Source organism: Trichosurus vulpecula, chromosome 4, assembly GCF_011100635.1.
Source record: "Trichosurus vulpecula isolate mTriVul1 chromosome 4, mTriVul1.pri, whole genome shotgun sequence".
NCBI lineage: Eukaryota > Metazoa > Chordata > Mammalia > Diprotodontia > Phalangeridae > Trichosurus > Trichosurus vulpecula.
In genome coordinates this window covers 290,930,383-290,947,321 of record NC_050576.1, presented here as the reverse complement: position 1 = coordinate 290,947,321, position 16,939 = coordinate 290,930,383, and the positions used below count along the sequence as shown (strand labels likewise).

At 35.4% G+C, this 16,939-nt stretch overlaps 1 protein-coding gene across 1 annotated transcript in view; it reads left to right on the top strand.

Annotated features, from left to right (window-relative positions):
• The window catches only part of CPS1 (carbamoyl-phosphate synthase 1), a 183,545-nt gene that overhangs the window by 148,161 nt on the left and 18,445 nt on the right, over positions 1-16,939 (top strand). The window contains exons 28-34 of the mRNA XM_036755918.1: positions 477-544; positions 2,590-2,665; positions 4,983-5,060; positions 7,649-7,756; positions 9,170-9,259; positions 9,843-10,013; positions 14,237-14,311. Of these exons, the coding sequence (XP_036611813.1) occupies positions 477-544; positions 2,590-2,665; positions 4,983-5,060; positions 7,649-7,756; positions 9,170-9,259; positions 9,843-10,013; positions 14,237-14,311 (666 nt within the window). The remainder of the gene's footprint in view (positions 1-476; positions 545-2,589; positions 2,666-4,982; positions 5,061-7,648; positions 7,757-9,169; positions 9,260-9,842; positions 10,014-14,236; positions 14,312-16,939) is intronic.

Here is a 16,939-nt window from a genome sequence, read left to right as displayed (position 1 = left end):
TTTCCTGAGATCTGTTGTTCAGTTGTAGCTGAGTGAGGAGAGGTGGAATATTCTTTACTTTTGTCTTTTTTCCAAACAGCTATAAAGAAATGGCGTCAATTGTTGACTTGCAGACTTTGCCAAGGGTGGTGAAGAATGGTTCCTCACACGAGTGACCTGAGTCCCAACTGTGCAAATAAATTGGCTATGTTTCTTTAGGCAAATTTCTGGGCCTTAGTTTTCTCATCTGTAAAAAGAGAGGGTTATACTGAATATTCTAAGTTCTCTCTCAATGCCAAGCCCAACACATACTGAATTAGATTTGGAATTTAGGAGTACAAACTAGGGGTTCTGTGGGGTTGAGCTCTTTTTAGTTTTTAATTGTACTTTTTGCATGAATGAATGAGATAAATTTGTTTATGACTGATCAATCAGCACTGTTCTATACTATGTCCTTTTAGCTATTAATAGAAATCTTTGCCATTTCTGTCCTTTAGAAAGAAGCTGTTGAATTTGCAAAGTCTGTGGGTTACCCCTGCTTGCTGAGACCTTCCTATGTCTTGAGGTAATGTATCATCAGTGGGAATTTTGTTTTGTTGTGCACCTTAAAAAGGAAATGTCACAAAGAGCAGCTACAGAGAATAGAAAACAGAGTGAGAAAGCTGTGTGCTCTATGAACCATGCTAAAGCCCTGTAGCTTAATTAATTGTATATTTGTAGGCCACCTCTCAAATCATCTCAGGCAGGTTGAGGGCCCACATTCTGTCATTCAGTGGAACACTTTTACCTTGGGAAAAGATAACATGAAAAGGGTTTCTGGATCTCATGTTATTACTGAGAATTTCTCCTTGCCATGCTAAGGGAGGAAAGTTTTACACTAGGGAATAGGGAAAGGAAAAAAAACACCCAGCAATATAGGAAATTTCTCTTGCCAGCATCCGTTTTCTGACATGACAACAAATCTTTGACTATTGTCACCCTGGTCTTAGGGTACCTTTTGTTTGAAATGATGAATTTTTAAAGCTCTGATTTTTTTTTAAAAAAGATGCAATGTAAAGGAGGAGGGGAGGGAGATCTTTTAGAGTTAAACTTTGAAAGTCGGTTGGCTCACTAATGTAGAAGTTGTGAATTATCGTTTGCTCTCCTCAGATGTTAACACTTGTAAGGAACTACTTCAGTGAACATTGGATAAGAGAAACACAATTTGCTGCGCACAATTTGCAAGTGTAAATGGAATCTTAGACAGGGTCCTTTAAAAATAATGAAAAATTTCAAATGAGGTAGAAAATGTATTTTTATTTAAATGAGATTTTCTATAAACTATAGTTTCATACTACTACCCCTTTGAGGTATTATTTTAAGTAAATTCAGGACTTTTAAAAAAACTTATGGTAGTGGAATACACAGAATGGAAAGGAATCTTTGCTCTTATTTTGGGGGAGAGGTGGGGCAGGTGCCCTTCACCTTTTATTTTGCAATCATAGCACATAAATATCATTTCCATTGATATACCTGCCTTGTTAGGAATGTGGTGCTTAGACATAGCAAAGACTGATGGTTTCTTATCTGCCTTTCTGTTCACAGTTTATTCCCAGCATACACAGTTTTGTTTGCTTCACTTTCTTACAGAGCTAATAGTGTTACTTTTTTGACCTACCCCTGCCCCCCGTACCACCTGAAGGTTTATCCAGAGAATAAGAAGAAATTGGAAGCACTTTCTGAAGAAATCTGGAATAAGCTGGGAAAGTAGCTGAAGAAAAGAAAGTTGAAAGTCAAAAGTCTTTTTTACTGTTTTTTTAAAAGAAGCAGCAGATAAAGCTGACTTCTTACTTGTACTCCATTTTTCCTATCCTCTCTTCTCCTCATCTTTTCTCCCTTATTTTTCCTTCAGATTCATTTTTTCTTATTACAAACAAGCAGAAACCCTCACAAAACCATCTGACTTTAAATTCCTCATTTTCAGACAGTACTCTTTCAGATACCCAGAAGAAATGACATAGCTGAACAAATCCCAGTCAAATACTGTATATTTACAAATTTTGTCAAAAGGTTCAACTTTTTTCTTAGAAGTAGCACTCCATGCACATTATTATAGTGACTGATGGGCCTAAAGAGCTAATAAAGTTACTCCTTTGGATAGTGTGCTGATGACAAACATACCCAGGCAACCTTGGAATAAATCCAAGGCCAGTGGTGAACCCTGATGAAACCAGGTTAGGGGTAAATTAAGTCCTGCTTGGAATCCTGCTGAAAAAAAAATGAGAAACTCCTGCCATATAAAGTAGACAAACTCTGCCCTTTAAAGAACTGAATCAGAAAGAATTGCCTTGGGGTAGGTATACCATAGAGCTGTGGTGCTTGTCTTTTTATTCTTCAGTAGGGTCTCTTTTTCCCCTTAGTATTTTACTGAGGTTGATTGTCTCAGTGAGTAAGTAGAATAATGACTCACTTTAGAGACAAGAACCCTCTTTTGCAGCCCAGACTGGAACAAGAGACTGGAACTACAGAGGTTGCTTCGAAATGTTCTGAGAATCAAAGTGGTCCTGTCTTGCATGCTTTGCTTCTGAAGCCATAAAAGAAACTGACCTGCTTTTTTTCCGTATTTCACAGTGGGTCTGCCATGAATGTAGTATTCTCTGAGGATGAGATGAAGAAATTTCTAGCAGAGGCAACTAGGGTCTCACAGGTATCATCTTTTATCTCCTTCCCACTCTCTCACTAATTATATCCAATTTTTCTCTTCTTTTCTCTCTCTCTCTCTCTCTCTCTCTCTCTCTCTCTCTCTCTCTCTCTCTCCCTTTCTTTTCTTATTTTTTTGTTTTTGCTTTTTCTCAGTATAATATTGTTAGGGAAGTTTATTCTGGCCATTAGTCTCCTCTGTGTACAAATGGGATGATTCAGCCACAGGCAATTATGGTTAGATTTTTGTAGTCCTCTCAGGTAAATGGCTGGAGTTTAGCACATAAAGAATCAAAACAGAGATTTACCAATTTGCAGCTCTAGGCATATGGCTGGTTAAGAGTTCTTGACCTGCTTATGGATTAGATGCCAAATAATATTGGCACTGGGGCTTCTTACATTGAGTTATCTCAATCATGATACTCAATAAAAAATTAAAGCTTCTATGGTTTTTAATTTAATGTAACTAATTTATTAATTTAATTTAAACCTGGCTGGGCACTTTTGCTTTTGTCAGCAATGTGGATTTATACTAAATGCCCTCACTCAGTTTATCGATTTTTTTCTCTTTTGATGCCCTCCTCCATTTGTAAATTAATAAAGTTTTGTACCATTTTCTGGTAACTCGACTGCTTTCCTCTGCAGTCTGCTTGTTTTTCTTTTTCCCACTGGTATTACCTTGGTGCTATCCGCTTAAGATTTACCCAGTGGGGTTATTGATCTGTAGACCTTGTACTGTAGAAGATGAAAGTACTGTTTTCCTTTTAAATGCTTTCAAAAGCTAGTTGGGGTAAAAAACATTCACAGGGAAGAGTTTGATGTTAAGTGAATGAAATTTGGAGGGAGCTGAAGAGTGAAATCAGAGGCATTTCAAAGACGAATGAAGAGTGTGAACGGTTTCCATACAAATGAAGGCAGACACCTCTCTTGTACAGTGGTTATTTTCTTCATTGAACTTTGTGGTAGTGGAGATTTTAGGTGTTTGAGGAAAGGGAAGAAATATAAAATAAAATAAACACTCTGGGTTTTCAGTCCAGATCTGATTAGAAGTCTGGTCGCTGATAGGTAGAATTGATTACAAGGGTCAGCTTTAGCAAATCCAAAGTTTGAGGAAGAGAAGGCCCATTCTTTCTATCCCCTTAAGTTATTTTCACCCCAAGTTTTTATAATGTTCCATGTTTCAAGAGAAGAGAATGGTATAAATAAACCTTTTATTTCCAAACTCTCCTCATATTTAGATATCTTTCATGTCTCTGAGAATATTATATTTTACTGGACCTCTGTACTAAGGACCCAAACTCGTGACCTTTTCTCTACCATACACTTAAACTACACGAGCTCTCTGTGGGACTAATGTAAGTCACATTGCTATAACTGAGAATCCATGTGCCATAGCCCTCCTTGCTCCAGGCTTATACTCAGATTATTGAAGGATCTATAATACTCGCCTCAGTTTACCTTACTGTGAGAACAGACCTCATACCAGTCATTAGGGGCTATTTTAAATATTCATTCTAGTGGTAAGTGGGTTTTTAATGCCTCCGCCATCAAAAGTAAAACCTATTTTTTTCCAGACTGATTTCACAAGTGCAAGACAGAGTTAAATAGTTCATTTGAGAAAAAAAGATTCAGAGTTGAAGAAATTAGAAATGTTCAACCTGAAAACAGAGAAGACTTAGGAGAAACATGATAGTTATCTTATATTATTTGAAGGGTTGTCGTATAGAAAAGAGATTTGGCTTCTTTCTGACCCCAGATGGTGGCACTAAGATCCAATGGGTAGAAGTTATAAAGACAGAAGATTTAGGCTACTTTTATAAAAAAATAGCTCAGGAATTAGAGATATCCGAAAGGAGAATGGGCAAAGTTTCTCGTTGCTAGAGATCTTTGAGGTTATTGTTAAAAAAAAAGATTTTTATTCAGGCTGGATTAGATGGTTTCAATGGTCCTTTCCCATTGTAAGATTCTGTGTTTGGGAGACAGACAGAACCTGAACCAAGAACAATAGATTAAGCAGTGAGATGTTGATGGACATGGAAGCTGGAAGTTTTCCATATAAAAATGTCCTTTTTCAGATTTTATGCAATTTTAGAATTTAACTTTAGTTCACCAATCACTAGAAATTGGAGAGTGGTCCCTAGCCTAATTATATACCCTCAAATGTTCATATACTTACAGAAGACATTTATTGTGAAATATTTAGGATTAGGGATTACCTGAGAATCTTACCACTGGCATTGACATAAGCTACATCACTCATTTGGTAGTCTAGGTAGTTTCAGCTACAGGATTTCATTTTCTTTTTTGTTTTTTTTTTGTGGCAGGAACATCCAGTCGTGTTGACAAAATTTGTTGAAGGAGCTCGAGAGGTGGAAATGGATGCTGTTGGCAAAGATGGAAGAGTAAGAACCCAAACCTCCCCTCCTACATTCCTGCCTTCACCCTCCTACTTTTTAATCTCAAAATTTTGAAACCTAACAAAGTTTAGAATCCATGGATAAATTTAGTAAAATACATTTTTAAAACTCAATGGGAAAGTAGTTTAGTACAATTAAAAATACTAATTAATTGGCATTTCAGCTGATGTCACAGATGCCATATTTCCTATTTTTTACTTGTTAGAAATTCCTTTGAAAATTTTCAGAATTAATTATCATCCTGTTGTTAGAGTTCTTTTAAAATATATTCTCCTTCATTTCCTTTCCTGTAGTTTTCCTTTCATATTTCAATGGAGGCTGTAAATATACCCAACAGCTCTGATGTTTACAATTGAAGCCTCCACTTTTTTTTCCTCTTCAGCTTTCTCTGATCCTTCCTTTGATTGGGTTAGCAAAGGCAAAGAATGGGTATGGTAGGGTGGTTGAAGATAATGACATAAAAATTACCACACCGTATTAGATCTTTGTCTACCCAAGTTTGTTGCTAGTTATATGCAACCTTTGGAGGAAAATGTGAATTCTGAAGAATGCATTTATTAATTTTATAGTTCTAAAAAAGAAAACAAAAATACATTTGGTGGCAAGGCCATTTTATTCCATATAGGAATCCCTTTTATAGTATCCTCAACAGGTAACCATCCTACCCTTGCTTAAACATTTCCAGTAATGAAGAATTTGCTGTCTCATAGGATACCCATTCAAATTTTGAAGAGCTATAATTATTTGAAAAGCCATTCCTGCACTAAACTGAAGTATTTTCCCCTGTTACTTCTACCCGTTAGCTCCAGTTCTGCTCTTTGGTCCTACATGGAACAAATTAAAGATTGCTTCCATGTGATACCCTTTCAAATATTTGAACACTACTATGAAATACCCCCTATCCTCATTGTCTTTTTTTTTTTTAAGGCTGAACATGGCCAGTTGCTTAATCTGTTTCCTGTATGTCATGGTTTCTAGGCCCTTCAGCATCTTTGCTAATCTCTTGTTTATTTGTTCTAGCTTATCATCATTGTCTTAGAATTCATCACAAAGAATCTCCTACTAAATTCTATATAAGGAATATAAGGACTGTCACCTCCCTTGCTCCGGATACCACTATAATACCACTAATGCACTCCAAAATCAATTTAGCTTTATTGGAAGGCCTATTTTATTGCTGACTTACATTGATGCTGCCATCGACTAAGCCTCACCCTTTGATACATACTGGCTATGTGACTATAGGCAAGTCACTTATTCTCTAAGGACTCTAGGCAGATTTTCAGGACTATGAGTTGCAGAGAAGGAGGTAACTTGCATTGAAAGTGATAGCAGAATGAGACTTCCATCAGATGTCCAAATCATTGAAAATCCCCTCTTCGTTACTTTATTTTTTTGCTTTTGTGCCTTAGTAGTTTTATGTATTAGGAAAACATTCCAGTCCTCTATCTGGCTAGTCAAGTTTCCACAATATTGTTGTTTCTCTTTCATTATCATCCAAATGCTCTTTATTTCTGTCCTCACATTTGTGATGACAATATGTATGCTTTCCTAATAGAAAGTGTAACTCTTCTATGTGATTTACATTTCTTTCTTTTGAGTGTAAAATATAGCATTTCATGTTTTCATCATGACTTTCATTCCCACAGATTCTACCAATATATTGCCAATGCATAGCCAGTAATTGTTTCAAGGGCAGGACTTGATCTCAGGTCTTCCTGACTCTTAGGACAACTTTGTCCGTGACTGCATCATACTGCCTATCAGTTAAAAAAAGTCACTACCCATGAAACCCAATCCAATTGTTCAGAACTTTCCTTCTAGTCATCTTTTTCTTACTTTTCCTCTTTTTTCTTTTGAAGGAGGTACCTTTACTGAAAGAGTGATTGAAAGTACCTGTCCCTCAAGTTTTTCAATTTATTAACCAGAACTTTAAAGTCAATCAGCTAACATATATTTATTAAGTGCTTGTTTATGTGCTGCAGTTACAGGGGGAAATAGTCTCTGCCCTAAAGGAGTTTACATTCAAATAAAGGAGAGCACATCCATGGGTATACACAAATACATTTGGAGTAGGTGGAAGGTTGTTTTATAGGGTAAGACACTATGAGCAGGTAGGGCAACAGGAAAAAGCTTCCTTGAAGTAGCTTATGAACTGAGTCTTGGTGGAAGTCAGAGATTCTGAAAGGTAGAAGTGAGGAAGGAGTGACCAGGGCAAAGATGGAGTATTGTGTGTAAGCTGTAACAAGTAGGCCAGTATGTCCTGATTGCAGAGTGATAGAAGGGACTAATGTGTCACTAGAGAGAAATTTCAGAATTCTTTTCATAGTGTAACTTATTTCCATATTAATTAGAAGTGAGTACTACCCATTAAGATTCATGGTTCTGTATAACATACACACTCTAGTAAGAAAATATACTTCCAAATTACTCAAATCATGACTGTATATATCCACCATTGTGCCATTCAGTGGGGAATGACCAAAAGGATAGATTCTTTGCTTTGGGGCAGGTATTCTTATTAGAACTGGTGATTAACCAATTTTCTCCCATCTCCCTCTCTCTTTTTCTAGGTTATTTCCCATGCCATCTCTGAACATGTGGAAGATGCTGGGGTCCATTCCGGAGATGCCACTCTGATGCTACCAACACAAACCATCAGTCAAGGAGCCATTGAGAAGGTTATAATTATTATATAATGATGCAAGGATTTAAACTAGATACAAAGATATCAATATATTTTTACATAATGTGTGATGATGTAACACATTGATACTATGCTTTAATCAATGTAGGTATTCCATCTACTGATGATGATTGTAGAACCTCTACTCTTCTTATTCTTTGAAAATTCTTGCCCATGTTTTTCATAAATACTCTAGATGTTCTACATAATTAATGGTGGACTCCCTCTTTAAAAAAAAACTTGTGGATACTACTGTAGAATGCATTGGAGCAAATTTATTTTTCAAGATATTTAAGGAATTTTAATGAAAAAAAAACTAGTTCTTTTCCTTCCCTTTCAAATATAAATTCAGTTTTATTAAATGTCTTAAAATTTCTCCCAAGTATGAATACTCCGATTTAATATATAACATACAATTAAACATGAATATTTTCAAACTATAATTTAGATTTATAAGGAATCTCTCACAGCTGAAGTCCATTTAGCATTAGCCTTCAATTGTTATATCTAGTTTGCTTATCAGATATTTCAGAGAATCCTGCTTTACCTTCCATTCTAAAGCATTTTGCTGCAATGAAAGTCATATGGCTCTTGGAAATATTACATTGAGGAAATAGCTCAAAACAACAATGGCAGTACGTAGAAGGCACCTATTTCAAATATGTCCCAGCTTCCGGATAATGATCCCAAGAACTCTAACTAATTTTCCAAATGTCCCAGAGCTCAGTCCCTGGAAGTGATCCACAGGTTCCTGTTTCTTTCATCTTCTCATTAAATTGGTGCACTGCTCTCAAAAAAGTAACATGGGAAGAGCCCATGACTTCTTTCGTCAGTCTGTTCTTCTGGCATGATTACCTCTGATTTTTAGCTAGATTCACACAACATGTATGTGACTCTTCAGGCCTTCCTACAGAGAAATGCAGCTTCCTCCCACCCTAATCCTCCCATCTTAGTTTAACTCCTACATGGGACAGGGCAATTGTCTGTCTCGGGGATGCAACATAAAAGAAAGCTGTCCTGCCTCTTTTCAGTACTATGTAATTTCAGGACCTACACTTCTCAGCAGGTGAAATTTTAGCTTTTGAGAAGGAGTTTTGTCTATATTTTCTGGTACGGGAATCACTAGTCTGAAAAGTCCTCAGCTAGCCATAAGAGTAAATCTAGAAAAAAAATAGCTTCCTTGTGTGACTGAGGAACGGTAATAATGGATAAATTACATATTCTTTCTACTGGCCATAGTGCCTAATTTTTATGAATAACAAAAAGGATCATAGATAAGACTTATCAGAAATTTAACAGTTGCAGAAATTAAAAGGCTAAGGAAATGTGCTTTATTTAACCTGCTTTGTTAATGTCATATCTTATTTACAATATATCATTATGGCATTATCTTATCTCTTCACCGTAGGTAAAGGATGCCACCAGAAAAATTGCAAAAGCCTTTGCGATCTCTGGACCGTTCAATGTGCAGTTTCTTGTGAGAGGAAATGATGTCCTGGTAAGAATTGTTATTGTTGTTTGAGAAGATACTACTCATAACTGCAGTGTTAGGTCAGGTCAGCTCAGGTACCGCAGACATTCTATTTCTTTGTGGATACCAACCAGAGAGTCACTAAGACTACTCCAGTTATTTATCTCTGTGTGTGGGATGGTGCTGAGCACATAATACCCACCTTGTTTGATGCCATATGCTCTGTGCCATTGATATGTCATTCATGCTTTTGTTAAGCACTCTGAGTTTCTTGTAAGGAAAGTAGGATCTCTGTCCATACAATCTGGTAATTTGAGGGTATAACAGGCTTATAAAATTGCTGTCTGTCAGCAAACATATTGGTATGCTACTGAATTACGAGGAAAAAAAGGGACTAGTTTGAATGCCATTTAAAGAAATATGATATAGGAACTAGGTTAGCCTTCATTATATTTAGACTATATTAAAAGTTTGGGGAAATTATATTCTACAATCCTTCACGATCCCAAGGCATTTCAGATTATATCTTATGTGATGATTGATATGTACTACTATAGAGAGTGGTTCTTACCCTTTTCATCACCTCATTCAATTTAATCTTTATCTCCAGGTGATAGAATGTAACTTGCGAGCTTCCAGATCATTCCCCTTTGTGTCCAAAACTCTTGGAGTGGACTTCATTGATGTGGCCACGAAAGTGATGATTGGAGAAAACATTGATGAGACACATCTTCCTATGTTAAATAACCCCATAATCCCTGCTGACTATGTTGCTATTAAGGTAAATTTAAAATGCATATATAATGCATATGTATTTGTGTATATACGTATAAATATATACTCATATACACATATAAATAAATATATTCATATATGTATGCACACATAAATATATATCCGTATATATATAACTATGTGCATGTGTGCATATGTATGTATGTATATATGTACACACACATATTTATTAAAGTCCCACCTTCTACAAGAAGTCTGCCCCATTCCTCCTTAATTTCAGTGCCTTTCCACTGTAACTACCCCCAATTAATCCTGTCTGTATCTTGTTTGTACATAGATGTCTGCATATTGCTTCTCTCATTAGTCTACGAACTCTTTAAGGATAGAGACAATTTCTTGCCTTTCTTTGTAGCCTTAGCATTTAACATAGTGCCTAGCACGTAGTAGGTAGTTACTAAATGCTAATCAACTGACTAGTAGCACCAGGCAAATGAACGGAATAAATTTGTCACTGAAGATAAGGTTGATCTCAATGTGGACCTAATAGATAAAGGTTCCAGATTAAGAGTCTGTGTTAGACCCTTCTCATTATAGGGTTATTTGAGCCATTTACTCCTTCTGTAAGATAGGTAGAGCGCTACATTCGCACAGTGACCCAGTTGTCAAGAAAAAAAATTAGATGATGATCTTGGTCATTTAAAATATAGGCTGGGAATTATTAGTCCAATGTCTCATCCTATAATCAAAAATTTACATAAGAGATTCAAAGATTTTTAAACTTGTGTTTTCATGGTAGAAGGTATGTATGTAAATTGGACTCCAAGAAATTGTTAATGTAGTATCATTAATGGCCATTAAGGAGAATTAAAATGTAACTGGAGGCTAAATAACATAATTTTAAAAACTGGTGAATCAAATAATTATAGGAAAAAATGGAAAATTTCACCAAAAAACCCCCAACCATAATGGCAATATACCAAATGACAACATACCAATACAATGAATTGTAGGATTCAACTAAAGCAGTTCTGAGGGGAAAACATATCTCTCCATGTTTTCACCAATAAAATAGAGCAAGAACACATTAATTAATTAGGCATACAATTGAAACTTGAACAAACCACAAATCTCTAGCTAAATAACAAAGTAGAAATTATGAAAATTAAAGAAGAAATTAATAAAAACAAAAGCAAAATGTCATTGAATGGATAAGTGAAACAAGGAGCTTTTAATAAACAATAAAATAAACATTTAATTAAATTGATTTAAAAAGAGAAGAGAACCAAAATTTTCACATAAAAAATGAAAAAGGAGAACACCACAATTTAGGAGAAAATGAAGGAATTATTAAACAATTTCACCTAATTATGGGCTAACAAAACTGGTAGCTCAGAAGAAATAGATGAATAGCTGCAAAAATGCAACATACCCAGTTAACATATTTTATATGTGTGTGTGTGTGTGCATGTGCATGTGTGTGTGTGTGTGTGCGTGTGTGTGTGTGTGTGTGAGAGAGAGAGAGAGAGAGAGAAAGAGAAAGCACCTTTCTACAATATAATTGTTGGTCTTAATATCTAAAACAAGGAGAGACAAAACAGACAATGGAAACTATTTCTAATAAAATATCAAATATCCCTAATAAACATTGATGTAAAATTTTTAAATAAAACATTAGCAAGTAGGCTATGCTTACATATCAGGAAGATTATACACTATGACCATATTGTGTTTGTACCAAGCATAAAGGAATGGTTCAGTATGAAGAATATTAATATAATAAATCTTGTTAATAATATACATGATAAAAACCGTAATATACATGCTGAAAAAGCCTTTGACAAAATCCTATGCTCATTTATATTAAAAACTCTGGAAACCATTCCTTAATATGGCAAATAACATTTTTCTAAATCCAAGAGCAAATATTATATGTAACAAAGAAAAATTTGAGGCCTTTCCATTAAGATCTAGGGTAAAGTAATGCTGTCCATTATCACTACTACTGTTCATAGTGCTAGAAATGCCACATATATCAATAAGACCAGAAATAGAAACTGAGGAAATAAACATAAGCAAAGAGGAAACAGAATCATTGGTTGTTGCAGATGATGTAATGATGCACTTAGAGAATCCTACAGAGTCAACTCAAAAATTAATTGAAATCATTAAAAACTTTAAGAAATTTTCAGGATATGGGATAAATTCATATAAATTATCAGCATGCGTATATAACTAAAACTAACAAAACCTAGCAGGAAGAACTAGAAGGAGAAATTCCTTTCACAATAACTACAGAAATTACAAAATATTTGAGAGTGACAACTGAAATCTTTCAGTAATAAGTAGAGAAAGACCATCACTGTTTTAGTATTCATATTTTAAGGGAAGATGCATATTCTTCTTAATAAATTATGTTATAGAGTCCTTCAATTATTGTGTTCTGTTAATGAGTAATAATTTGTGAAATTTCTTAGGCGAGGGAACAAGAATTTAATCCTGAAATATCTTTTGTTATTTGAGAATGTGATTTATGAAATTTATAAATTTATATTATCCTTACTGTATGTACTATGCATTCATATGTACATGTATATATGGGTATATGTGTGCTTAGATGTGTAAGGGTTATGGACAAAACAGGATGACTGTGGCTCATGACAGATAAATAAGTTAAGGAAATGTGATCAAAACTGCTTTATTAATGGCATACAATGGTATCATCATGGCATCATCTTATCTTTTAACTCAAGATGAAGAATGCCATCAGAAAAAAATATATATGCATATCCATACCCACATGCATGTATGAATAAATGAATATCATTTAGGCCCAATATATGTGCATACGCCATATACATCCATGTATACACATCTGTAAGTATATATACCCATACATATATTTGCATAAACATGTATGCTATTAAAATTTGAAACTGTATTAACACTTTTGGGACACTCCATCTACACACATATAGGGGTAGAGAGCCTTGGAGAGAGGACAACTAGGGTTTAGCTCCTGCTTCTAATACTTACTGTTTATATGACCCTGGGAAAGCCATTTAATATTTCATTATCCTACATGACTCTCCAATATTGTAAATTACAGAACAAGTACTATATTGGTCCAGGGAGCATCCTCATTAGGAGTTCTCCTATATTAATTCAATTAGAGATCTGGACAAATACACACATACTTATATGTATACATGTGTATGTTGGTAAACATCTATCTCTGCATTTATTTGACCATTAACAAAAATGGCCAGTACTTCGGAAAAGAGCCCTCCCTTTCCTTTTTACTTATTAAATAGTCATCATTTAGTATTTTAATGACACATTAATGCAGTTTGTAAACTTTGAAATGCTCTAGAAATGCAAGTTTTTGTTATTACAATTATGTACTTAAAATATCTCCTAATTACTCATTATCAGTTACTATAGTAGCAACCTAGTGAGGTGGGTGGATGCTTGCCAGTGGCATTTCCATTCTGAAGTTGAGGTAACTGAGCTTAAGAAATATTAAATGAGTCCCCTGGGGTATATCCAGTGATCTATAATTGGGATTGGAATTAATAAAATAAATTGTTCTTGGATTTGGTGCTTTCTCATGATGAGTTAGATGCTAAGTTTAGGATACAAATAGGCAATATATACATGTGCATATAATGAGAAATAAGTATTTGGTTTCAAAGTAAATTCCACTGATAAAGTAAAAAAGAACCTCTTATCTCTTCATATCACATGAAACTTCTTGGCAGAAATATTTGTAAACAGAATGTTTTCCAAAGCTTTTAAAGAGGTGTCAGCAACTGTTTAATGTTTTAGAAGTCAGCTCACAGACAGCCATTTCTGGCAAGGTTGCCTGTTCTAAGTCCAAATCATCAAAACATGGAGATGAATGTTTAAAAGCCCTACTAAGAAAAAAAAATAATGTGTTTGAACTCTTTGTCTTGGGAGTTTGATGCCCAGTAGATTTTGTGTTAAATCACTGCTTGGGAGAAATTTCTGTGTAGGCTAGATTAGAAACCTTGGCATGGACTGGTCACAGGGGCCCTATTACTGAAAGAATTTGTGATCATTTAACCCAAATTTTTTGGCTAAGAATGCGGGAAATTCTTGGAACTGAATTTTATAGCAATCTTTAAAGTCAGTAGCCTTCATCAATGAGATGCCGACATGTCTACTGTATCCTAAATGAATTTTGTGAGAGATGACTTGTTTTCCTTTTATCTTTCTTTCTTCTCTTTCTCTTTCCTTATTCTTCATTAGGCCCCAATGTTCTCCTGGCCCCGACTGAGAGATGCAGACCCCATTCTGCGATGTGAGATGGCTTCCACTGGAGAGGTACTTAGTCAATGACCTTTACACTTGCGATTATCATTATTATTATCATCCCCACCACTACCACCATCATCATCATAATTAACATAATTATCAATAAACCAGATTTAAAAGACATGAGCTTATGATCTGGTAATGTGTTTAATAAATAAAAGAACATAAAAGCTGTTTGTAGTCAGAATAACTCTTAAACTCCCTTAAGGATAATACCCATACTTGCTTGGCCAAGTTATTTCTCTTACCTCTTATTTTTCAATGTGATAATGTAATATTTCTAATTCACTCCTAGATACCACAATGAAATTTTATTTTTCTAAGTACTTATTATAAACAATCCAGGAAAGCTCATGGACCTTTATTATAAAGTCCTGAAGATTTTTGCTACCTTTGTACTAATACATTAATCTTAACAGGAATTTAACAGGAATAATAGGAATCTGACAATGGAGATACTCAACTACATAAATTGAGTGTAGTATGCTAATATATGCAAAAACCTAAAAACAGATTAGAAGAATCCATGCACATACAAGTCCCAGGAGGAGTTATCTGCAAAAACAATGTAATGGGACTGGCCACTGGATGTCCCCCTTGTATTGGGACTCTTTTGAAGAGTTTTTCTTTTTCTTTCTTTTTTTTTTGGGGGGGGGAGTTTTTTGTGAATGTAAAATCTGTTTTTTGGAAAAACCTGTCATATTCTGGAAAGTTCTCTACATGTCAGTGTCAGTACATTTTATGAATCACATAGCCTTTGACAGACAGTCTAGCTGCAAACTTCAAATTCTCATCACTGCACATCAAAGTGGCAACATCAGAATGTTTACCCTTTATGTGAATGAAGCATTGCTAAGGGAAAAAATAATAATTGTGTCAGCTATATGATATGTTTGTGATTGCATAGTTACAAGTAAGATATAAATCAGGAAATCAATGAACTAGAGACAGCAGGGAAAAGACAGAGGCTTAGTCTAGTTGTCAGGTCGAACTGAGGGTCATTGCTTTAGCCCCCTTGCTGCATCTTATAATCATTTCCCCAAATGTAATCTAATTTTTGCTGAAGACTAATAGGCTGGGAAAACTGAACTTTAAAATTAATGATATCATTCCATGTTTCCATTATGTATAAGAAGGAGCTCTTCAGGTTAAGCTTGGTAGTTGGGGTAATACAGTAGTAGGTCTGTGTTCAATCAGTCCAGTTTTCAGTGCGTTGAAAGATCTGTTTTCCATTAGTGTTGTTTTCTGTGGAGTGGCCTATCTGTTTTCAGCGTTTAATGGTCAAAGAAAATACCCTCATGTCTTTTCTGCCTCCAGACATACATTTCTGGAGCTGATGAGAAAATGAAAGGGTTAGAAACGGAGCCAATTTTTGCAGATGGAAGTGGAGAATATTTTATTCATAAAAGAGATCATTCTTATGAGTTAGAAAGATCTATATTCACAAGTATCATAAAGTAAGATGTCAGAAGGTCTGTCTCATAGCTAAAATAAGAATAAGTCTTGCTTAGTGAAAGCTCAATTATTCTTTAAAGAGACATTTTCAGTGCACACATGTCTTGTTTGGGATTGAATCAACCTCTGCCCTCAGTGAAGAAGCTGTATTTTACTTTCCTTAATGGTAAGGTGCATGTCAGTACTAATCCCTGTGGGAAATCTGACCATTGATCTAGGCTTCCTGCTTTATTGATGAAGTTCCTTGCATGTTCCAGTTTGGAATCTTTTCTCTCTTCAAGCCTCCACCTTCAGTTCCTAATGCACAGATGACCTCACTCATTTAAACCATATGTTGTGGGCTCCCTTATCTATTCTTTATACTTCAAAACTTTACTACATTTGCAACCATCTTTCCATCCTTTCCTTTGGCCTCTGAAAACGAGATCTCTTTGCCAAGGTTAAACTCCTCGTTTTTGCCCTTGACCACGTGTTCTCTCATCTCTGCTAGGACTTTGTTTTACTGATCATTCCTTCCCCTCTCTTGCTCCTTTCTTTTCTTAAATTTTCTCTCTCCTATTTTCTCCTTTCCTCTCTCTTCTTACTCTTTCTCTCCTCTTACTCTCCTTACTATTGCCGTCTCTATTTCTGTCTCTGTGTATGTCCCTGTGTCTCACCCTCCTATGAGTATTCAATGCCCTTCCCTATCTTATAAAAACCTTTTCTTGTGTCTTCTACTTCCTTAGTTTATATTCCACATCTCCCCTCCCCAGCATTACTAGACTTTAAAAAAGAATAGTCTACATGTATCACATCCACATCCTCCCCACCTGCTCACTTCTCTGTTACCTCTGATTTGGATTCCTTCTCCATCACTCCTCCAAAATTGTCCTCTCCCAAGTCACCAACCACCTCTTACCTGCCGTATTCAAATGGTTTTTCTTTTCCAGTCCTCCATTCTAATTGTTCTTTCTCCAGAACTTGCTGCTGTTGACCATTTACTTCTTGATAATCCCTCTTTCCTTATGTCGGATTGCTTTGATAGTTCAATTTCTTCTCACTGCTCTGGGTCCTATCTTCTCTTTTCTCGCTACACTTTTTTGATAATCCCATTCACTCCTAATTGAAGGATTGTTACATCTATAATATTATTTCCAAATCTGCATATCTAGCGCTTATTTCTTTTCTGAACTTTAGCTCTGC